Genomic DNA, 24,697 nt, shown 5'->3' with positions numbered 1-24,697 from the left:
AGTTAGTGTAGTCAATCAAAAAAATCAGCAAAACATTTTAAAGTCTTAAGTTTAAAACGTTTACAAAGTTCAAAGCCTCTTTCTCAAATAAAACTTTAAAATCTTCGTGCAAAATAACAGTTTTTTTTCTAATTTTACAAACGAAACTTCTCAAAAGTCGAAAAATTTAAAAACCCTGGTACTACATTTTTTATTTAATTTTTCTACGTTTCAAAAGTTCAAACTTCTTTTCTCGAGTAAAACTTTCAAGTGTGTGCGTGTAAGAAATCGAAAACAAAATAATTGAACAGATCACGATTTCATTAAATTTTCAAACCTGTGTGTGACTTGAACGCCTCTCTGAAAAGATCGATTTGAAACACAATTGAAAACTGCCTTGTCTAAAGCTTGTCGATTTCGAATGGCGAATTTGTATCCACCTAATCAATTGAGTGTTTCAAAACAAAAAACACGTTTTTTGTGACTAATTCTGATTCTAACTCCTTTTTTTAGTTTATCAAAAAATGATGTTTTTTTGATCATTTCTGTTTATAGTTTTAAAAAGAACTTTAAAGAATCTAAAATCAGTGAAACATGCTGTTATTTACCTAAATTCCATTTCTTTAAGCATTTTGGCTTTTATTATTAAACAAATTACTAAAGCAAAGGTTAGATAACAACTGTTTTAAAATGCTTTTTTAGAAGTTGAGTACAATTAAGTTAGTTTAGAAAAAAATTTAAGAGAGTTTTAGCTTTAATTTTGGAATAGTTAATTTGTGGCTAATTAACAATTTGAATTTTTTATAGTAAAACTTTAAAGCAGTCTAAAAAAAAACTTTTTCATTATGAACAAAATAGTTTGTTAAACTTATATTAATTGCTTTATAGAAAGCAACAGACAGTGTTTTGTTGTTTAAAAAAGAATTTTGTATGAAAAAAAGGTATTAGGTAGATTAAAAATATGTTAATTTTTTGTAAACGGAACCATTTTTCAAGCATAAGCTTCATGCTTATAAGAAAATAAATTTCTTTAAAGTTTAACTGAAAACTAATTTCTCAAACTATTATTAAAAACTACATCTATTTAACAAAAAAGACATTTTATTAATTAGACAAGTCAGAAAACATAATAGAATTTTTAAATTTTTTTTTTGAAGAACATCTTATTTGAACATAATTCTATAGTGTAGTTAAGTTTCTGAAAATGATAAAACATTTTAAAAAGTAATTACCTTCGTTTATTATTGTACATTCTAGCGTTTATTAAATACGATCACTCAAAAGCTAGTTTAAATTTGATTAAAGTGGTTGACCAAAAATGTGTAAATGTTTATATCACTACGAATCGTTATTAAATGCTTTCTTTTTAAAAACAGTTTAGAGGTTTAACTTTTAAGTGAAATAAAGATTAATCGGAAAAAAAAATGTGAACTACGCACAGTTTTCAATTATAGAAAATTTAATCTAATAAAAAACATACCTGTATTATTTATTTGGATAATTTGCATCCGTTGACATTTGTAAATTTAGAAATTATATTCTTTTACACAATATAAGTCAATACTAAAGCATTTTTAAACGAAAAACTTTATGCTGAAAAAAAAATCATAATTTATATAGTTCATTACTTCTCCTCCAGCAGTTGAGATCTCTCTACTTGTTTTCTTAAAACCAAAACATATAATAATTTATATAGCTGATGTTAAGTACTAAAAGATTTAGAGTATTACGACTATTTATATACAATACTATTGATAAAATATTTTAAACTACTAATATCTTTTATTTATCAAACTCAATAAGTATAAAATTTTAGTTAGTATAAAAATTTTATGTAAATTAAAAAAACATTTTAAACAAGTACAAAATTTTTAAATCTAAAAATTTTAAAAGCACTATTTTTATGACATTAAAAAAAGTTTTTTAAATAGAGGTTTTTAAATTTGTCTTATTGTAACTCAACAGAGTTTTAAACTATAGTTTGCCAATGTTGACTAGGTTTTTTTTAATGCATTGTTTTTATACACACAAAAAAAATGAACAGTTGAACAACTAATTTTTAAATGTAATGTATTCCGTCTAAAATTAATAAAGAAGTCCATTAAATAAAATGTTTTAATTAAACTCACTTAGATGCCACAACACTTGAATTAAACAAAGTTAATGCAACATTTTAATGTATTTTTTAAAATGCAACATGTACATTCCTATATATTAATGCAATGATACACTTATAAGTTATTGAGGTTTTGTTTTGTGGTAGAATGCTTAATAAAGACCGGCCGCTAATACATTTAAAGGTTAATTCAAGTTTAATTTTTACATTATACTTAAGTAGTTTTATTTGCATGTATATGAAAAAAATATAAGTTCATATCTTGAAAGTCTGTATGTTAAAGAAAAAAATGACAATAAAGCCAGTTAAATATAAAACTACATTTATTTGAAAAAGTTTTCAATGATTTTAAAATGATATAAACTATTCAATAAAACAAAAACTTAGTTTTTATTTGTTTATATGGTTTTAATTTCAGTATCTGTTTAGAATATAAATCTATTTTGAAAAGCGAAAGATTTTGCTTTGTTTCAGATTAGACAAAAGTTTTTAAGTTTTCTTTTGTTTTTAACCTTTAAAAGTTAAAAAAGTTTTGTTTGGATTAAATCATTTGTGAAAAAAAGAAAAGTTTAAGCGGCTTAATTTCAGATTAAAGACAAATTTCAAGTAATAAAATGTTTGATCATAAAATACATTAAATAATATCTTTATTTAGACAATTTTAGTTTTAATTATAAAAGTTTTTCGATTTTTATTACAAGTAGATTCCTGTTTTATATGATATGCTTAACATTAAAGTTAGTTACGCAACTAAAATTAAATGTTTAGCTCAAAAAGGTATTTTTTTAACTTTTTTTTTCAAACACACTCAAATACTTAATGTAAATAAGAAAGTATTAAATAAGCTAGGAAAGAAAATAATTTAATAAAATAATAAAAGTTAACTTAGTAAATATTTAATTCTACTACAAATTTCGGGTCACCAATGGACAATTTTCGTAGTAAAATATTTTTTAATCATAGCCTTTATAAAATAAGTTGAATTAAGTCCAGCAGTTCTTAAAACTTTCTGTAATATAAAAAAAAAACTAATTAACAATTGGAAACTAGACGCTTGATGCCATAGGTATAATAAACCACAATGTTTAGAAACTCTAGATTAACAAATACTAAAATTATGACAAATATATTTTTGTAACAAACGTACATTGTAGTAAAATGGTTATACTATATTTTTCTGACTTTTATCACGTCACACAGCCCGATAGAGATGTGCAAGAACTTTTTCGAAGACACGACCCTCCAAATTGATCTTGCTTTCAACTTGTTTTTCCTTCTCTACTTCGGATTAAGGGTGAGTTCAAACTTATTAATTTTAGTGCAATTAATAGATAAATACAGTGATCTGACTGTCTGGTGTGCACTTTTAAACCTAAATATTTTTGTGTTCAAAATAAAATAAAAGTTTAAAGTTATTAGCGATAGTTAGCCAACTAAACTAGACTTGGAATAAAAAAAGAAAAAATAGAGGGTATTTTACAAAATATCACTTTAGATATAGAGAACTTTTGTCTGGAGGTATAATAAAAAATCGTATACTATATAAGTAAAGCTAACTTGCTTATATATTTAGAAAATTAAATGCAACACTTGACTTTTAACGAATGAAGACTATGTAATGAAACTGTTAAGTTTTATCTTATCCAGACTAAATTTAATTTCAACGTATTAAGCACCTACAATAAGTTTGACGTTTTTTAATCATCAAATACATTTAAATACTTCTTAAAATGTAGAAACTATTTTTATTATGCACTATGAAAATCTGTTTTATATGTATTATATTTTTTAAGTTTTCTAAACAGACATTAAACTTGTAGTATATTTTGAAAGATATAAATTAAAGATCATAGTAATTAGTGCTAATTGAATGCAATTTAAACCATTTTCTCCTGTAAAGCTAATATAAACACCCCCTTGAGGCTTATTTGTACAGACTTGTGTTTAAAACGTTTATTCAATTTCAGTTTTAAATTTAATATAAACTTAGTTGTATGAAGAAGTAGCTTCAAATACTAAAGATTTAGATTAATGTTAAGATATTTTTTTGAATAGCTTTGTGCATAAACGTTAATTAATTTTAAGTTTTTAAGGTGTCTTAATTTACTTGTAAAAAAACTTAAAATATATTTAAGTTATATTAATTCAAAAACATGTGTTTAGTTCTTACAACAAGTATAAACAAAGTAAATAGTTTAGTAATCTGCCCTGATTGAAAAGTATTAATTGTCCTGGACAATTAAAAAAAGTCCGTAAAAAGGTATCCGTGGTGTACGACTCGATAACCGAAAGGTTCTTTGTGCACCAGGTCCTAGGACCAAATATTTTGAGCGTAATTTTTGTCGTTCAACAAACTAATTTAACTTACAACAATTTTATTTTGTTTTTTAAATGATCTCTAAATAACAAACTACTTAAATAAACTATTGTAGATAAACAAAAAACTAAGCTTTATTTTTATGCTACATCAGCATATTTAAAAACAACATTGCTTTTCAGTTTGTAACTCGCAGTATTTTTCTATTACAAGTAAAATTACAAGCTAATTTAACAATTTCAAGTGATACAAACATATTCATTGAATACAGTTACATCTCGAATACCTATTTTTATTATGCTTAGAGAAATTTCAAAATAAAACTTAGATAATAAAGTTTTGAGCAAATATATTAAGTTGTTTTTGTAACAACAAAACATGTATGTATTAAATTGCTTATAAGTATAGAATACAGAGAGATTGATTTAGTTAGTTTAAATATATTATAAATAACATACAAAATAATTATACTATTGTCTTGCAGTTTGTAGCGGCGAACGACAAATTGGTGTTTTGGTTGGAAATAAATTCATTTGTGGATTTTTTCACGATTCCACCTGTTTTTGTGTCAGTCTACCTCAACAGAACATGGCTCGGTTAGTTGGTTTGTGTTGTGACCGTTTTTAAACTTTATGATAAGCAAGTAGATGTCAGAAATTTATTCTCAGCATATTTAGAGGTTTAACTTTTTTTTAATTATTTAAAACCAACATTTAAATAACAACTGTTTTAATATAAATTTATAAAACACGTTTTCGAAAGAAGTTTAAATAATATTTATAGGTCATTTTTTTAGTTTTTAACATTTTGCTTAACGACGTTAATAAATAATAAACCCTTATGACTTTGTTTTGAAAATCTTAGTTTGTATGTTTGTACCAGTTAGCTACTAAAACAGCTTCTATAATTTTTGACCCAAAAAAGTGTTGTTATTACAAGCTTTATAAACGAATACAATAAGAAATATTCACCTAAACGTCACTGCTTTTCAAACAATGAGACACTTTTGAAAATTCTGAATGCAAAAATAAACTGATAAGACCATAATAAACTAGACACAGACTTCCTTTTTACAAAATATTAAGTTAAAAGATAACTAGTAAGTTGGTTGGTTAACATTTGAAATAATGGTTTGTTGTACTTACGTTTAATTGTTAAATTGTTTTTTTCGTAGATTTATATTTATATTCATATCCAATAAGCATACTTATAAAAATATTAGAGCTATATAAATATTTTTTACCGTCGTGATTTCGCACAAATATGGTGTTTTTTAGAAAATATTGCACACTGCTATTTCACATTACAATAGTAAGTCAAAATATCCTAACTACTGATTGGGAAAAAATTCGTGTTAAATTTGCAAACATTTTAGTATAGAACCATTTAAAAACATTTTAAACTTAAAAAAAAAATTTTTTGAACGCTCTTAACACCTGCTAAAAGTGTTATAACTTTTGGAAAAATTTCTAATAGTTGACTTTTCTAAGTTTAAAGTACATATATCATTTAAAAGCCGCTCAAACGTTCCACAATCACTCATCAAAACAGAAACCGCTGCCAAAACCATCATTAACATTTCTTGTAGCGTTATGACGTCACTATAGTCGGCTAATTATGACGTAACGACGCAGGAAATTGGCGTATTAACCTCGTACTTGCGTCGGGTGTTTGTATATGTACTTATTCAAGTATAATTTTGTTGAAACTTTTTGTTATTTATATTACGTTATTGTAAAATTGGATTAAAGTTAGTTCAAGTAAAATTTTGTTGAATTTCCTCACCATTTAATTTTTATGTCTGGTCTGGTTCAAACGCAACTTTTGTGGTAAAAAACCAAAAACTCGCATAGGAATGTTTTGGTTTGTCAGAGTCTTTTAATTTCTTTTTTTTTTGGATTGAAAAAAAGCAAAGTAACTGGTTTTTATATTCTATTACATTGTAGTAGCATATATTACTAGTACATATTAGTAGTACATACCAAATCAAAGCTAAGTGTTAAGCTTTACTAAATTATTTTTTCATGTCTTGGTGGCTAGAATAGATTTATGGAACGACTTAATGTTATCTTGGTGCTAATTAAGTCTTTGCGTAAAAAACATTTTATATATTTACTAAAAGGCCAAGAAATGCTATTCTGAAGTTAAATGTATGAACTCGAGTTTTAAAAAGACTTACTGCTTTTAAAGTTTACGAAGAATATAATTTTCATAGCTTTTTTAATTATAAACAACAATCTATCAAACTTTTTTTGATTAAAAGCTTGCAGTCTTAAAGTGTTTGTTAAATCAACAAAAATCTAGCATCATTAAATTCATGTTGGAATTTATAGTGTATTATCATCGTTAGGAGTTTGTGCCACTTTCTAATTCAATAAAGACACTTCGAGCCAACAAACAATTAATCTCATTAAATTTTATAAGATATGGTAAACAAAACTTCCAACAAGCAAATCTGTGGTAAACCGTGGAAGTTTGTCATGTGCTTTTAATAAAGTGACAAAAATTAAACTACCATTATCTTGTAAAATTGTCACATCAAATTTAAATTTTACACCGATTAGATTAAGTGTAGGACGTCAAAATATAAATTTAAGAAAAACAAAAATAGTTTATTGTAGTGAGTAAAACGCAGTTTGTCTTATAAACTTGTAAAGAAAAAAACAAAGTGTGTTAAACGTTGTTTGGTTTTAAGACGAATCAATAAAAATTGACAGTTTTTAACAAAAACAACAGCAAAGTTAAATATTTTGTAAACTTTTACAATTTCAGAAAAAACAACTAGTATTTTAAATTTTATGGGACAATTAAGTTTTGTTAAAAGCACATTTTGTTACCTGTATCACAGTCAGAAGTAACTGACAGTCTGTGAAGGAATACGAAATATGTAACTTCTTGCGAATTCTTTCGAAAATCAATAAATTCATCTCGAGTCTCAAGTAACATTGTGGAAAGTAGCCAATCAATTAGAGCGTCTTACATGGAGCCATCGTGTAAATATAAACTTCGTGTTAGTGTAGACTGACCTTAAAAATATCGATTTTCTCCAGTGTGTGTGGCTACTTGCGCGAGAGTTTCTTGTCTTGAGTCTTATCAGCGGTTAATTGCTGTTTTCAACTGCTACTACAGTATTTTTTGTTTAAAATTGAACAAAAAGAACTAAATTTCATGAATTAAAACAATACTTTTTTTTTAGAGCTATGATATCTAGAGCACGACTGTTATAATCCAACTCGAGTCATTTAAGTAATGTATTTGAATATAGTTGCTTACAAATTTTAAAAACTCCGAACAAAAGTTTTTAATTTTGGGAATGTTTTCAATGTCAAATCAATTTATGAATATTAAAAGTTAAAAAGTTTCATAGCTACAATTTTAAAAGCTAAATAAACTCTTATTTTATTATTTCCTTCAAACTATTCAAACTCTATTTTGAAACCAAAAAAGAAATATTTTAGCTTGTTAACTATAATTAGTTATTTTTCTAAATATTTTTGTTGTTAGAAGTAGAATCGTTATATTAACAGTTTTATGTTGTTAAAACTTTCACAATCAATAAAGCAGAATCGGAAATAAGGTTCATAGAGCTTGTAAAAAAATGTATTATTAGTTTTGAACAATCTTAAAATATTAGTTGACTTGAAAACTGAATACAAACTGATTTCACATTCTTTTTAGCTATGTTTGAAAGCAAAACAGACTGTATTTGTAGAGAAATAATAAATTTAAAGACCAAGATGTAGCTAACAAAATAAAAAAGACTTTAAATTATTATTCAAAAAGACGGCTGTTTTACGCAACAGATTTTCAAAAAGTTCTATTTCGGCGTTTTTTGTTTTATTTTTATTCAAATCGCTAAGAGCACTTTAATGAATCAGCAAAAAACAAAAACAAATAATTTAAACGCAAATTTCTAGCGAAAATAATCACATTTCGGCAAATAAAATTAGTATGTACGTCATCGTGATTTTTATTTGAAATAAATTCGGCTAAAAATAGCCGTTTTTTTCCGAAATCTTCTGTTTTTTTAGATCTTAACGAAGTTCAAGTTTAAAAGATTGAGATGCTAAGGAAAATAAAATAAGCATTTTTGTTTGTGTCTTGCCAAGAAAAACAAATAAAATTTTTGGCCATGTTTTTTCTTCAATGCTTGCGTAAGGCGACTTTCTAGAAGGCATTAGCAAAAGTTTTCCACTTAAATAAGTTTTTTTCGTGAAGTTGAACAAATAAATGACTCTTATTCGATATAATCCGTAGTAGAATAAGTTTTGTAACTCCAAAAGCTCTTATACAATTTAAGTCTAAGTAAATCATGTTACTTTTTTTTGCACTTTATAAAACTTATCAAGTAAGTATTGTTAAGTAGCCTTGTTAAATAAAAATTAACCAAAGTCAAATTTTATACAAATTAAAATATCCTTAAACAGTTATCTTAACTATTTTTTAGTTTAAATATCGTATTAAAAAATCTAATTAAGCTTTTAAGAAAAATTTTTAAAAATAAAGATTGTTTTTTTCTTACTATTTTGTATCAAAAATTATTTAAAACCCCATCTATAAAGAACTTAAATTAAAACTAACTTTTAAAAACTCTTTTTTTTTAAGAGCTTATAATCATCTTTATAGAAGTCAAAATTATAAACTTATGTGTGCTTAAAACTCAATTTTTCAAACTTGAAATACGATGATTTTTTTCTTCAGAACTTATGCAAACTTTTAAAGTTATTTAGTCTAGAATACAGATAAAATTTTACAAATTTTTGCGTTTCAGAAAATTATATATTTTTTACTTAACTAATGCTCAACTAACCGACCATAATTAGCAGTAAAACAAAAATCAATAGGGAATTAAACTCAGTTAGCTTTAAAAAAAAGAATAACCAATGATAAATTTTAGTAGAAATTATTTCATATTTTAACCAAATTATAGTCAATTAGTAGTAGTTCTTGACTTTTTTATTCTATTGAATTATAAACTAAATTACAGTGACATAAATTTCATGCTTTTTGACCTGCTCGTTTTTTATCTAAAGACTGTTTTTGTATAAACAGACATAAACTTTTTCGTAGAGAAAATGTAAACATAAACAAATTACAACAATTAGTCTTTTGTAGTTGTCATCAATTAAATGTGATTGTTTTAAATTTTGAGCAAAATAGAGATTTTGTTTTAATGCTAAATTACATAACTTGTCCGGTATTATTTCGTCTTGTATAAAGATATTTTTGGCATTAAAGCCTTTTAGTTTCGAGTTTATTTAGTTTATAGGGCATCCACTTGTAGGACATAAACATCATTATTATAACTTTCTTTTGTTACTGTTCTTTGTAAACTGTAGTACGTTAAAGATTTTTTAAATGTCAAAACTTGTTAACTTTCAGTACTTACTTTAATGATAGAGCAATATGTTTAAGTACACATGTATTTGAAAATTATGCGTGACGCTTATCTGGTTAACTTTCTACTTATAAAAGGATAAAAATGATTATGAGTTTACTTAATTTATAGGGAAAATATATCATTATGACACTGTTATAATATGTACCTTAGTTGTTGTATTTTCTTATATTATAGTAAGTAAGTTCTGCGTTTTAAAACAATATTACTTAGGTTTTAAATTTACTTTTAGCCAATGTAGGCTGTTTGTTGAAGTTCTAATAATATGCGTAACATTAATATTAAGCAAGTATTGATATAAATAAATAAAAAATCTCGTTTATTTTTTAGTATTTTTTTTCAGGTTTAAGGTTTCTGCGAGCGCTCAGACTCCTGCAGTTTTCAGAGATTCTTCAATTCGCAAACATAATAAAAACGAGCAACAGTATCAAGCTGGTCAACTTGCTTTCAATATTCCTCAGTATCTGGCTGACCGGGGCCGGATTCATACATCTGGTTAGTTTTATTATTTTGAAATACTTGACTCTCAATATTCTAACATATTTCTAATTGTTTTGTTTTATTGGCTTTGACTCTAAAATCGACTCTGGTTTGTTTTCTTTATTTAATTGTAAAAACACTTTTTTTACAAAAAAAGTTTCTACAATTTTTATCTGATTTACTTTTTTTTATAAAACTTTTATTCTATTGATCATGTTTTTGTGTTGAAAAACAGCATGTAAAAAAAGAAAAACAATTTATAGGAAACTTTAAAACACGTTGTTTTATTTCTGTAAAATATTTGTAAAGTTGATTCAGTGACCGTAATTATATTTGATTAGGTTGTTTTATTCTCGAGTTTTGTGAAAACTTTAGTTTTGCTCACACTAGTACGCTTTGTTAAACAAAAAGATTTGCACAGAGAGAAAAACCAAAGTTGCTACTATTTTTGTTTCTTGTAACGTTGTTGCAAGTATAAATTTTATCTTAAACAAAATTTATAGCTTTTTATAATATCTATGTTTTATATCTCTTGAACAGTATGTAAAATTAGTTAAGCCTTTTTTTTATTGTGTATGTTGTAAGGCAGGTCAGAGCAGTTTATAAATTCATTACAAACTAAATTAATTCTGACCTACATAAACCAATATATTAATTTGTTGAGTCATTTGTTGGTTTGAACTCAATTCTCACATTTCTTCATACAATAACATATCGATAAGCGTTATACGAAAGTATTAAACTTTAAAAGTTTCTAAACATCTTACTGTATGAAAGTGTCATTAATGCAACTATAAAACATCACAACTTGTTGCAATTTGTTTCATGTATAACTTATTTCAAACCTACATAAACTCCCGTATACATAAATCAATAAGACACATTTTATTATTTCTACAGCTTTTACTGTTTTCCTTATAGAGACTGACTACGCTCAGTGTAGTGTATATACTTCATTCATTATTTAAGCCGTATAAAGTATAAGGATCTCTTTACATATTTGATTTCAGCCTTTCAGCGTTATGAGGATAATTTTATTCAAATTTGAACCGGATCTTAGCGTTAAGTTCAAACGAGAATAATATATTTATTTGTTAAAGATTATTTAAATCAAAATGAACATGTGCTTAACAATGTTTTAGTGAAATAAGTTATACTCATTCGGCTTTTAATTTGCAATAAAGTATTTTTTAATTAAAAGTTAAACAAAAACATTTTGTAGCGCTTTAAGTCCTGCTTTGCACTAAAGATTTAAACAGATACAAAAAAAAACTTGATAAATTTAAACTAAATATAAGGCTTTTAAATAGTTTTGTTTTCTATGTCCTTGGTATAAAAAATTTTAAACAAGCTTTAACTATTTACAAAGGTCAAAATTGTTAAACAAGTGATTCAAGTTGTTTAGTACATATTACTAGGTACAAACTAAAACATTATAAACATTAAAACAAATAAGATTTTGCATGCTGTTAAATCCTGTTGTTGACAATAAAATATAAACTAGATATATATTTTATAAGTATTTATCTTTAATTTAATTAAATTTTTGTTTGTACAAATATAATATATAATATTTTTTAGTTAATGATAAACATGATGATAAAAGGGACAAAAAATTGATAAGAAAACAAAGTATAAATTTAACAACTTATATTTCAGCATAAAGTTTGTAATTATAAAGAAACAAAAGAAAAAATTTCTTCTTTTATCCCTTAAAGCACAAAAACTTGTTTTATCTGTTTCTTTGTAAATTACTTCGTCTAATTAAATTAAAGTTTTCGTGATATCACTTATAGGTTTTTAAAAGTTTGCACGTTAAAATCACATTAGTGCTTTATTGTTTTATTAAATATGCATTTATATATTAAAGTATAAAAGTGTTCATTAAACATCAATAAGTTATTGTTATGTGCGATAAGAACTGTACTGATAAAAATCTTTTTAAACGTATATTTATTCAATTAAATATACATATATGTCAAGTTTCGGTTTTGAAATAAAACTTGTAAATATTAAATTGGTTTCTAAAATTTGACACGTTCTATAATGAACTTTAATACTTAAAGTATTTATATAATTATTTTAAAAAGAAGCAAAAGTTATATTTCTACTATCCTTTAAAATAATTAAAATGTTATTACTAAAAATCAAGTTTTAATAATATTTTAGTTTATGACAAATACAATTAGCTTACTAAATAAAGTACAATTTTTATCTGGTTAAAACTCAAAAGCGATTACGAAAAAAAATCATACATTGTTTATAAAAAATCAGCATATTTTAATAAAACATTTTTAAAACTTAAAATTTTAAGAAAGTTGAGTAAATTTAAAATCTTTTATGCAAACCGTATCGTAAAGAAAATAAAGCAATTTCTCACTCGATGAAAAATTAAACAGAAATTTAACGCCTAGAATATATATGTGGGTCAATTTTCAGATTTCCAATGAGATATGGATATCGATTTTAAGATTTCACGGCTTGATTTATTTTCTAATCCGCCGTTACATATACGCATCTTATCAATAAATAAATAAATAAATTTTTAGTTAAACTTTGGGGTTTGTCTACTTTAAAATCGTAGATTTTGAATAAAAATTATTTATTCTATGAACTTCATACTTTTATGTTTTTGTAGACTTTTTTAGATGCTAGGTATATGATCGAAATATTTAAATGATGTTTTTTTCAAGTTTTCTACGCTTTAAATGGCATTCGTATTAATTTCATGGTCTTTTTAGGACGTCATTTTATCTATATTTGTGTTAAGAAGTTTGAGGAAATTACACAAATTTAAATTTTCTTTGACAAAATAAAATAGTTTTTATTCCTTATACAGATTTTACTTCTCATAAAATTTTTTATACATAGATATTTAAGTTTTATCAAATTTATTTAAAAGCACTATGCATAAAAAATTGTTCTGTTGTTTTTAAATGTGTGATGTTGTAACTAAGTAAAGTGAATTTAGCGTAATTAGATTCTCCTTTAAAATGTCACACACTAACAGTCCGATGCCAATTTGTGAATAAACAATTTTTTTTAAATTTGGTTTTATTTTGCTGTGCATGATTTTAAAAGTTAGTTGTGGGAAGTCAAAAACAAAAATTTAAACAGTTAACATAGTTAAACAAAATAATTTTCATTTAAAAATTTACTAAAAAACATTAACTATTTTCAAATATTTAAAGAAAAGTAATGACTTTTGGTTTTTTTGTGAAAGCAATTTTATAAATTATGGTTTCTCAAATTTTTTTTCATAGTGGATATTAGAAAAAAAACTATTAAAAAAATTAGCTATAAGTAAACGCTCTAAAACGTAAACTTCAAACTAAATTTTTTTTTTGATTGAAATATTTAGTTTAAATAAACGAAAAATATCGATAGTTACGTAAAAATTCTAACCACATCTGTTTTTTTTATATAAATAGACTGGTTTTAAAGTACAAATAAAATTTAATTAATTTTTTACATTTAAGTATTAAAATTTAATACGTGCAAAAAGTATATTTAGAATTTTTGTACATCTTATCTAACATTTTTTTTTTTACTTCGTTAAATTTTAGAAAAAACCTTTCAAATTGTTGTTAAATTTTGAACGTTAAAATTCTTTGAGTTAACTTATACATGAATTAAAGGAAAAATTTAGATTAAACATTTACTAACTAGTTACTATTACTAGTTTCATAAACAAAATCTGATGATTTTTTTTTTTAAGTAAAATCTTAACTTATTTTACCGTTACTTTAACTAAAATAAATTAGATAAATAATAAAATAACAGTTCTATTAAATAATATACATCAGGTTGAAAACAGTGGCGACCCATGGCTGGGCGGTGCAAATCAACAAAACATTACTTACTGGGAGAGCGTATACCTTATCATGGTTAGTAATAAATATTTAACAACATTAAGTGTTTTTGTATACTTAAGATGTTAAGTAGTATAACTTCTTGAAAGAGTTTATACTTTATCATGGTTTTACTTGTTTAAAAGAACGCTTGATATGGTTTCTTTAATAAACTTATTATTTTTTACTCGATATGGTTTTAAACAGTTACTTAAATAAGATTAGCTAAAAGCTCTTTTTAGTATATTTCGAATACTAATTCTTATGACATGTTTAAGTTATTTATCGGTATTGCTTCTCACGGTTTTCTTTATTATTAGGAGAGTGTATACCTAATACCAAAAAAAATACTAAAAAACTATGTAGATGAGACTACAAAGTAACGCATTTTCATAGGTAACAATGTCCACGGTGGGATACGGGGACGTTTCGGCAAAGACCACTTTCGGCCGATTATTCATGTGCTTCTTCATATTTGGCGGGCTGGCCATGTTCGCTTCACTGGTTCCTGAGATAATCGAGCTGATTGGAACCAGGAAGAAGTACAGAGGCGCATACGAGTCCGTCAGTGGGAGAAAGTTCGTTTTGTTTGTTTGTTTTAATTCATGTTTTTTTTTTCTGTTATTTATATTAATTGTTTGATAAAAGCTTGTTTCGTGAATTTTCTATCTATTATAATAAAAACTTATAACAATACTAACATTATTGATAAAACTAGATTTTGAATAAAAAGTTTAAAAATTCATGTGCAAATCTAATTTTAAGCATTTTTTATAATATTTGTTTAATTTCGGTTTTTATTTGCAGTAAAGTATTAATCACACTTTTTCAAAGTTATGATCTTTCTATTTGTCATTATTATTATTACAATATTAATATTAACAGTTGTGAAACAAAAAGTTTCAACAAAGGTATTCTTTTTAAACTAACTTTTTCTTACCTCAATTTAATACTTATGCATAACTTAGATACCATCGCATAGCTTGTATACATCTAAATACAAAACTGTCTTTAATATTATTTAATAATATTAACCTTTAAAACTTAATCAGTTGAAAAGTATACGTATAAATGAGATTTAAGATAGATAAAAGACTGTTTACAAAGCTAAAACACTATCCATTATTCAATTATCCGACAAAAGAATGACCTAATCGTCTATAAGAATGTTTAATTGGACTATCCTTAGAAAACTATACTATTACCTTATAAAAACTAAATGTGTATATACTTTTGAATACGCTTGAAAGAAATTATATTTAAGCTTGATGTCTTTATTTCTAATACATCTGAACTTTAAAATTGCATACTTGCTATGGTATGAGTTTGATTGGAATGTTTGTTTTTTTAGCTAATTAATTTTTATGCTAATTAGTATAATTTTTTGCCGAAAAAGAGACGCTTTTTTTAAAAAGACAAACCGCAAAATATTTTTAAGCACATTTAATATATATTTTACATTTAAACTAAAAGTTTTAAAATGTATACGCTTAATTGTTTAATGATTGAAGCTTACTAATAAGCGTTTGAAATGTTCTAAAACAGTTAAATTAATACGGTGTGTTCGTCAAGCTTAATTTAGTATAAAAGAATATTTAATTGAAACATCCTCAAAATACATCAGTTTTATCACCATTTGCCAGTATTTTAGTTTACCTCAAAGAATAAAGGATTTGGAATTTTTAAACAACTAACTTTGCTTTAAAATTGATTAGACGAAAATTATTTTAAAATTTTGTTTATAACAAAAAGCTTAAGAAATTAGAGATATTTTAATAAACATTTAAATTGATTGTTTGTTTAGAAGTTATTTAATATTAGTGTCTTTAAAAGACACTTAAACATTGTACACATATTATATAAAAGTTTGAAATATTTTTTTAATATCACTCTCTTTTACTGTAGAAAAACTTACTAAATTTTTGGATCTTCTAACATAATAAAGTTTTTGTCTACAATTTAACAAGCTCAACTATAATTCAATTGCTTCAGTTAAATGTTTTTATTTAAAACTAAACTGTAATTTAAATGTATTTATTTAGAACTAAATTTTAATTTAGCTGTTTAGTCCGTTTAGTTTCAAAACTTCTTCTATAAAAAATACTATAATACTATATTTGTTGAATATACTTTCAAGTAAATACTTTAAGAACATCTTTTAAATTTTATTACCACAATGACTGATTTGGCATAATGCTTTAATGATTTAAATTATCTACAGAGCTTTTAAAAGTTTTCGAAAATACCTTACAATACATAATTGTACAATTTTTTATCTCAAATGTTTAGTAACGCTAGGTTTTTTTTTTTATTTATGTAACTTCTTCTTTTATCTAATTTTAGTAACTTCTTAATTTATGCATTTATTTTATTTTAAATAAATACATTTAGAAAACGTATGATAAATATTATCTAGTTATATTGATTAGAAATTTTATAATTAGTAAAAGTAAAAAAAAAACTTCTTTAACTATGTTAACACAGCGAAAATAGTTTCTAGATCAGTTTTATCAAAAGACTTTTTTTTTTTTTTTTAATTTAATTTTTGGTTTTTCAAAACGGTAAGTTTTTGTGATAATTTTAGTTTTGAAAAACATTTAATTGAAGCTTCATAATTTTTTTATTCAAAACTTCTTAGCTTATTTCTTAACAAACTAAGTAATATATGACCATCTTTGTGACTGTCACTATTAAGTCAAGTATCATTGTAAAGATTTAATGTATTGACGGTTTTTGCTTTAAATAAAAAAGAGGTAAAAAACAAAACTTTCAGAATATTTATGCGGAGTGCATTTAAAACAGACAAACTGTTTAGACACAGTTGAGTATTATTGCGTTATTCTTGAAAATAACTATAATAATATTTTTAAATAGACTATTGTTTAGTGGTATATATCTATTATTGTCAAAATAGAATTCATTTAGCTAGACATATAGTAATAACTTATTGTACTTAATATGTGATTTATCTTAACAGGCATATTGTAGTTATAGTTATACTGAAACAGACATATACTTAGGATTTTTTACACTTAACATGCAGTATTTTTCAAACAGACATATAGTAGTTTGTGGTCACATTACACTAGAATCAGTTTCATACTTCTTGAAAGATTTCCTTCATAAAGACAGAGATGATGTGAATGTTGAAGTACTGTTTTTGCACAGGTGAATCTTACTGTATTTCATTTAATGAAAGTCTTTTTTGTAATTTCCACTAAGTACACAAAATATGTGTGTATAAAATCACGAACTAAAAATAAATTTGCACCGATTAATACGTCTTTGCAACATAAAAGTCACAACTTTTTGTTTAAAGGTTTTCCATAAAAAAAAACTTTAATGTAGAGAGTATAACCTGTTTTAACTAAATATTTTATAACATCAACGTGGTTAAACATTTACAGTTTTTTACAAAATTAGAGTAAAATCATGCTTGAAAACCAAAAAAATAATACAAAATACACCAGTCGTTAGTTAAACTTAATTTTACTAAATTCATAATAAAAAAACTATTTTTAAATATTTTATTTTATTAACAACTCAGAGTCAAGTATTTTTTTAAAAGCTTCTAAATGCTTACAAAGCAGAAGTTTCATATACTTTTTGAACCAGCACTAAACCTTGAGTTTGAAATATTAATTTTAAAACTATTATTTTTATAAAAATTTAAAAACAACTCACCTTATCTGAACAGCATTCCACCAAACCTGGAGTTGGAGGCTCTCTTCAAGCGCCACTTCACTCAGGTGGAGTTCTTCGAGGGATCAGTGCTGAACAGCAACGATCTCTCGAGAGTTCGAGTTGAAGAAGCGGACAGTTGCGTCATACTGGCGAACAAATATTGCATGGATGCAGACGCCGAAGATGCCAGCAATATTATGAGGTAATAATTAATTCTATTTAATATAATAATGTATATGTGTTTTAAATACTGATACTGGCAAAAAAAGTATTATTTGGATGAAGATGCTAGTAATATTATGAGCTACTTTATAAGATTATAATTATTTTGTGATACGTAAAAGATACATATATATATATATAATACATATTAGTTTTGTAATTTTTGCACAAGCCGTTTTGAATGATTTTTGACAGTTTCAAAATTACGTCGTAATCTAATTATGCTTTTTTAAACTTTCATTTGAGTGTTTTATTTTGTCCTTTATTTTGAGCTTTGCAATTGAGGAGTGCATAAGCACGAAACTCGAGTCCTGCAAATTATTGCATCTTGAGATAAACTTTTTTTATCAAAAAGCCCTTTACGTGGTCTCTGTGTTGAAAAATTTATTTTATAAAGTTGATCAACTTATTACTATATATATATATATTAATTAAATAATGAAAAAATTTTCATTAATAGCATGATTGCCGTTATTACGTAGAATTTGCATTGTAAAAATCTTAATACCTTTTGATTGCAAAAACATGTTTTTTTTTATTGTTTTATTTAGGATCAGCAATCAATTTTTTTATTTTATTTGCTGCTCTTGTAAGAAACAATTTATTATTTTTTTTTATTTCAGCAGCGACCTTGTATTTTATAAGTTCACGCCGCTGTAAAATTGACGTTTTTATTTTACCCTTTAATTTACAACAGACGTTTTATATTGAGGACGTTTTATCACTACACAGGTTGTAAAAACTTCTATGTACTAGAACACATTTGGTTTAAAGAAAAGTTCTTAGGTCCTTTTTATAAGTTTGTATTTTTTTATAGAATTCTTATTTTTTATGCTAAAATAAGTGAAAAAACGAAAGATTCTTAATAACTGTACCAGTATGTTAAACAAAAAAAATAAAGTGTATTTTAAAATAATTTAGTTTTCACCAAGTTAATTTTTTTAAATGAGTAGCTTCTTTTTTTCATTAACATAATAATTACTAACAACTTAAAACTTTTACAAACTTATTTTATCCTTATTTGACGCTAAAACTCTGGAAAAATAAAAAATAAAATATGTGGTACTTTATTTTTTTTCTGTGGCATTTAAAAGTTTCCAGTTTTTTATTGGCTGGCATTTAGATATAAATCAGCAGTTTTCATTCAAAATATGTTTTTATTTAATTTAAAAAAAAATTCTAACAACCAGATAAAAAGCATAACATTAAAAAAAAATATATAAACATTTATTTGCGTCATTTAAAAAGAAATAAAATAAATTATTTATAATTTTTTCAACCAAGTCATTTGACAGGAATTGAATTGATTGAAAATTAAAACAATTATCTATGAAATTAAATCTTTTTTTAAATTTTGTTTAAACTATTCTTGACTGGTCTGACGATAATTGCAAATTTCAAGCAAAATTTCGTTCTATTTTAAACATAATTGAATAAATTTTCTATGTTTAATCTGTGATTTTTCAAAATGTTACTTAACAGGGTATATTTTGCAAGTTTGGAAATTTTCTATTTATTTTTTTTTCACATCTTCTTAGTAAAATCACTCAAAGATATTAATCTTTTTTTTATATTATTATAAAATCTCCTTTATTTTTTTAATTGGGCTCACCTAATTAAAAAAAAAATTTAAAGACGTAAACTTAATTTTTAATGATATTTTTATATTATGTTAATCAATTTTTAGAGAAACTGAACTTTAGTCTACATAAACAACCGTACACAGTAAAGGCTTAAATAGTGATGAAATATAAGTTGTGGCATTAACTGTAAAAGTTTTTTGACTTTAGATAATGAAAAGTACCTTTTGTAAATACATCTTAATATGTTTTAAAATATATTTCTCACTACAATTTTTAATTTTTTTTTATTTAAATTTGCGCTTTAGTACATACCTCGATTTAACTTATTGCAAAAGTTATTAACAAATACACTTTTTTTTTACCTTTGGAAAATTTTGTTAAATTAGTAGAAAATTTTAAGCCCTAACATTAACAAGCCCCAACATCTTTTTTAGTTAAGACAAATAAATATAAAGCCCCAACATTATAAACTACTTTTTAATTTTTTGAGGACCTTCAAAACATTAAAGTCATAAAAAAATGCGCTTTTGCATCTTGAACCTTGCTAAAAATCGTTCATAGCACAAAAATTTTATGCAACAAGTAAATCCTTTTTGCGACTTGAAATTTGTTTACCTTTTGCTTTTATCTCTTCAAACTTTCACAGACGAAATAATACGACTTTCTAAGCAAAAGTTTATTAGAAAAAGTGCAAAATTAAAGTCTTTGTTTTTTACTTTTCTTATGGTGTGTGAGGGCTTAAAAGATTAAAATTAAGACAAAAATGAGCTTCGGTTTAATTGTTTTGTTCAACCTTTTGTATTTTTTGTACTCAAAACTGAAAGAAACTTTAAAGTTTGTTGTTTCGAGTTAATTGAATTATTTTTATGCCTTTTACTCTAATTTTTATGAAGTTTGTAGAATATATTGACTCAATATATCTTTATACAGCTTAAATGTTTTAGTATAAAAATTGTCATTTATACTGTTTATTGTTACTTAATATGGTTCATACTTTACAGTAGTACTGTTGTTAGTACTTTCTTTATTGTAAACTATAAACAAAATAAAGAAAATTTCAGTAATCAGTGTTATAGAAATTTTTAGCTTTTTTCTATTTTTTTAAAAAGTTTTTACAATAGATGTCAAAAAGAAAGTTTTGGGATACACCTTAATTAAACGTTCTACAACTAAAATGAGTCTTACAAAACATATAAATATTTTTAAACTCTTATACTAGTTTTTAAACAATTAGATTACTAATTTATTGAAACTATGGTAAAAATTTTTGAAAAGTGTTCAAATATTTTTGTAAATGATTTTGTTTTAAGTTGTTTTATAAACTCAGCTAAACGTAAATTTTTTTAACTACATTGTCTTAGTCAGAATAAAATTTGCATAATTTTATGTGACGTTGTTCTTAAATAGTTTAAGTTTTTATAGTACAAGTAACTATTTTTAACTAGTTGTACAAGCTTCTAAATGATGAAAAGTATTTTAATGCATAGAAATTTTAAATCTTTAAGAGTTTTTCTTACGAAAAATGCTAAAAACCGATTTAGACCTTCTTCTTTATAACTTTTCTTATTATAAACATTTTAATAAAAATTGGTCAAAGACAAGTATGAAGAGTAAACTTTTTTATCTTTATAATGACATTTGTTTAAACGAAAAGTAACAATTTAAATTGCTTCTATCAAGATAAAATTCTTTTCCAACTTTTAAGACAGAAGTTGTCATAATTTTGGAACTAAATTGGCAAAGTAACAATAAATCTTTTTGTTACTAAATGCTCATAAAATTTTAAAAACTATGATTAAATTTTCTACCAGCACAAAGGAATTTTTATTGTACCTGTAGTATTTTTTTTAATTACAAGCTTGTTAAGTTCGAAACTTTTTTTAGTACAATTTTTTTTTGAACCAAAATTCTAAAAACCAATTATTAATATAATTGTAAACAATATATACTTTATGTAACTAAAACAATTATAGTCTAAACTACAAAATTTATAGACTCGTTTTTAAGGAGTTTGAATTTTTTTTTATTTATAACTTGTTTTATATACAACAGAGTCATCTCAATTAAGAACTACCATCCTAAGGTTCGGATTATAATTCAGGTATTTTTTCATATTTTATTTAAAAAATGCTTAAAATTTTAGCTCAAGTACAAATATTTTGTAAATAAGTTGTCGTGTTTATTTAATAAACTTAATAAAAAAAATCCAGAAATAGCTTTTAAATTTTATTTAAGATTTACTCTTGTTAAATTTATCTTTAAAAACAGCATGTATAAATATAAAGTTTAGACTTGAAGTTTTTTTTTTAACTCTATACATTTTTGTTTAAATTTGATCAAATCTTTCTAAATAACTAAAGCTAAAGTAACTTATGATTTATATTTTTCTAATTAACAGTTAAACTTTAAAATACTGTGCCCTTTAGTTTACAAAAAGTATAAAGCTAATATTGGTGTATAATAATATAAAACATCTATTATACTAAGTTAAAATTATATTTTATACGGTGTAGCTAATACACTTTTAAAAGCTTAAATGTCATCAGGATACGCCTTTTTTTGGATGAAAATCAAAACTAAAGGTTAATCCTGATTATATAATAAACAAGAATTAAATTAAACAGCGTTATTTATTTATTTTCATACAACATTTTAAAGTTAAAAAGAAATTTTTTTTTGTGTTTTCTTTTTGGTAGTATAGTTTTGCTTTATGATAAAAAAGTTGTTAAGTTTCTAATTTGTATCAAATTTTAAATGTTTTTATTTGGTTTTTACTGTTTTTTCAACCCGTTACTACAAATTCTATAAGATACTGTTTTGTACACAAAATCTTAAAAAATAAGCGTTTGTTCTATAACATAGTTTCCAAAATACCAGGGCATAAAGGATTTTAATTTAAATTTATAATTTAAAATAATGGGAATTTAATATAAAAAACGGATGGTACATCAGTAAATAAGGCTAAAAAACATCAAAAACTGTGAGATGTTAAATGATGCATTGTATCTGTAAATTCATCAACTTCAAATAATATAACGATTATAAGCATCCCATTATACAAATTTGTGTATTTTTCATAATCAATTAAACAATAACTTTTAATTTCACAAACTATAATCTTATTCTCATTGCAGATAATCCACTACCACAAAAAATCCCATTTCTTAACTATTTAGGTATGATAGCGAAGCCCACTTGCTAAACTAAACCCAACTAAAAGTTTTGTAACGATTACAAAATTTAGCTATCAAAATTTATACATGTTTTTGATAAACTTTCCTGATACCTTCTCAAACTATCAAGTTAACTTTTACTTCAGAAAATTTACTACCACAACAAAGTTGTATAATTAAATATGATAAATTAAAGTAAAATAATAAATGTTAACAAAAGCTGTAACAGATGTAAGTATTTTTATTGAACTTTTAATTTGTATTTTTTTTTTCATTCCAGATAATCCACTACCACAACAAGGCCCACTTGCTGAACATTCCGTCATGGAACGTCAAGGGGGGTGATGACGTCATATGCTTGTCCGAACTCAAGTTGGGGTTCATCGCCCAATCGTGCCTCGCCCCCGGTTTCAGCTCGCTCATGGCCAACCTGTTCTCCATGAGGAGCACTATAAAGGTTGGAAATAAAAAAACAAAAATAAATAAACTATATTAAATTAAACATGTTCTCCATGAGGAGCACTATAAAGGTTGGAAATAAAAAAACAAAAATAAATAAACTATATTAAATTAAACATGTTCTCCATGAGGAGCACTATTAAGGTTGGAAATAAAAAAACAAAAATAAATAAACTAAATTAAATTAAACATGTTCTCCATAAGGAGTACTATTAAGGTTGGAAATAAAAAAACAAAAATAAATAAACTAAATTAAATTAAATATGTTCTCCATGAGGAGCACTATTAAGGTTGGAAATAAAAAAACAAAAATAAATAAACTAAATTAAATTAAACATGTTCTCCATAAGGAGTACTATTAAGGTTGGAAATAAAAAAACAAAAATAAATAAACTAAATTAAATTAAATATGTTCTCCATGAGGAGCACTATTAAGGTTGGAAATAAAAAAACAAAAATAAATAAACTAAATTAAATTAAATATGTTCTCCATGAGGAGCACTAGTAAGGTTGGTAGTAAAAATATATTTTTTTTACTGTAAAGGTGAACTTTTATAACTTTTATACTTTAAGATTACCGCAGAACTTCATACAAAACTAAAAAAAAATAGTATTTAAACTATGTCAAATGGGTGTTGAAGGGTATGCATTTAAACTAAAGTAACTAAAGTTTGTTTTCAATGAAAGGTATTATACTTTTTCTTTGTAAAATATACCTGTACATTGTGAGTATAGAAATTCACTAATAATATACATAATACAACTGCTAATAATTCAAGTTGTAATGTTTTTTTTTATAATAAAGAAAAACGTACAACTAAAATTACTTTATTTAACTAACTTAATAACTAAATTAAAATAAAACTATAATTATATACTATACATTTTTTTTCAAAAATCAGTCGTACAAAAATTAAAGAGATTAAAATAATTCGTTACTTGACTAAACAAATGTGCATTTAAACTTACAAATTGAAATTTATATAAACTAAAATGTATGTTTTAATTAAACTGATTTTTTAGCCATTTAGAAAAAAACTGGTGTAGAATTCTAAAGTCTTTAAAAATATTTAATCTGGTTCCTTAAAGCTTAAAAACTAAGTAGTTTTAAATATCTTTCTTATTATCATATTTTATTTAAGCATTTTGGTGTCATTAGGCTAAACTAATTGTTTAATTTGCGCTAAAAATTCATGGTTGCAAAAAAAATCAATATAAAACATTATAAGCCTTTACTAAATCATTTAATTTAATTTGTATCGAAAAATAATGCATTTGGTATTTATAGGGACTTTAAATTTATAACTAAAAAAAGCATCTAAAATAAGCTTTTAAACAATAACTTGCTATGTCTACATATTTATGTTAAATAAAGCAATTTTTACTTAATACTAAACTTTAAAATACTTAGAACTTTTTTAATTATTTCTTTTCT

At 24.3% G+C, this 24,697-nt stretch overlaps 1 protein-coding gene across 1 annotated transcript in view; it reads left to right on the top strand.

The window, feature by feature from the left end:
• The window catches only part of LOC145844080 (calcium-activated potassium channel subunit alpha-1-like), a 62,263-nt gene that overhangs the window by 7,925 nt on the left and 29,641 nt on the right, over window positions 1–24,697 (top strand). Inside the window, exons 5-13 of the mRNA XM_082951424.1 lie at window positions 3,296–3,389; window positions 4,897–5,008; window positions 10,154–10,305; window positions 14,097–14,177; window positions 14,538–14,719; window positions 17,199–17,309; window positions 17,839–18,027; window positions 21,683–21,731; window positions 23,084–23,260. Coding sequence (XP_082807550.1) covers window positions 3,296–3,389; window positions 4,897–5,008; window positions 10,154–10,305; window positions 14,097–14,177; window positions 14,538–14,719; window positions 17,199–17,309; window positions 17,839–18,027; window positions 21,683–21,731; window positions 23,084–23,260 — 1,147 coding nt within the window. The remainder of the gene's footprint in view (window positions 1–3,295; window positions 3,390–4,896; window positions 5,009–10,153; window positions 10,306–14,096; window positions 14,178–14,537; window positions 14,720–17,198; window positions 17,310–17,838; window positions 18,028–21,682; window positions 21,732–23,083; window positions 23,261–24,697) is intronic.

This window comes from Thalia democratica, chromosome 9, assembly GCF_965202585.1.
Source record: "Thalia democratica chromosome 9, ktThaDemo2.hap1.1, whole genome shotgun sequence".
NCBI classification, from domain to species: domain Eukaryota; kingdom Metazoa; phylum Chordata; class Thaliacea; order Salpida; family Salpidae; genus Thalia; species Thalia democratica.
This window is presented reverse-complemented; position numbering and strand designations above follow the sequence as displayed.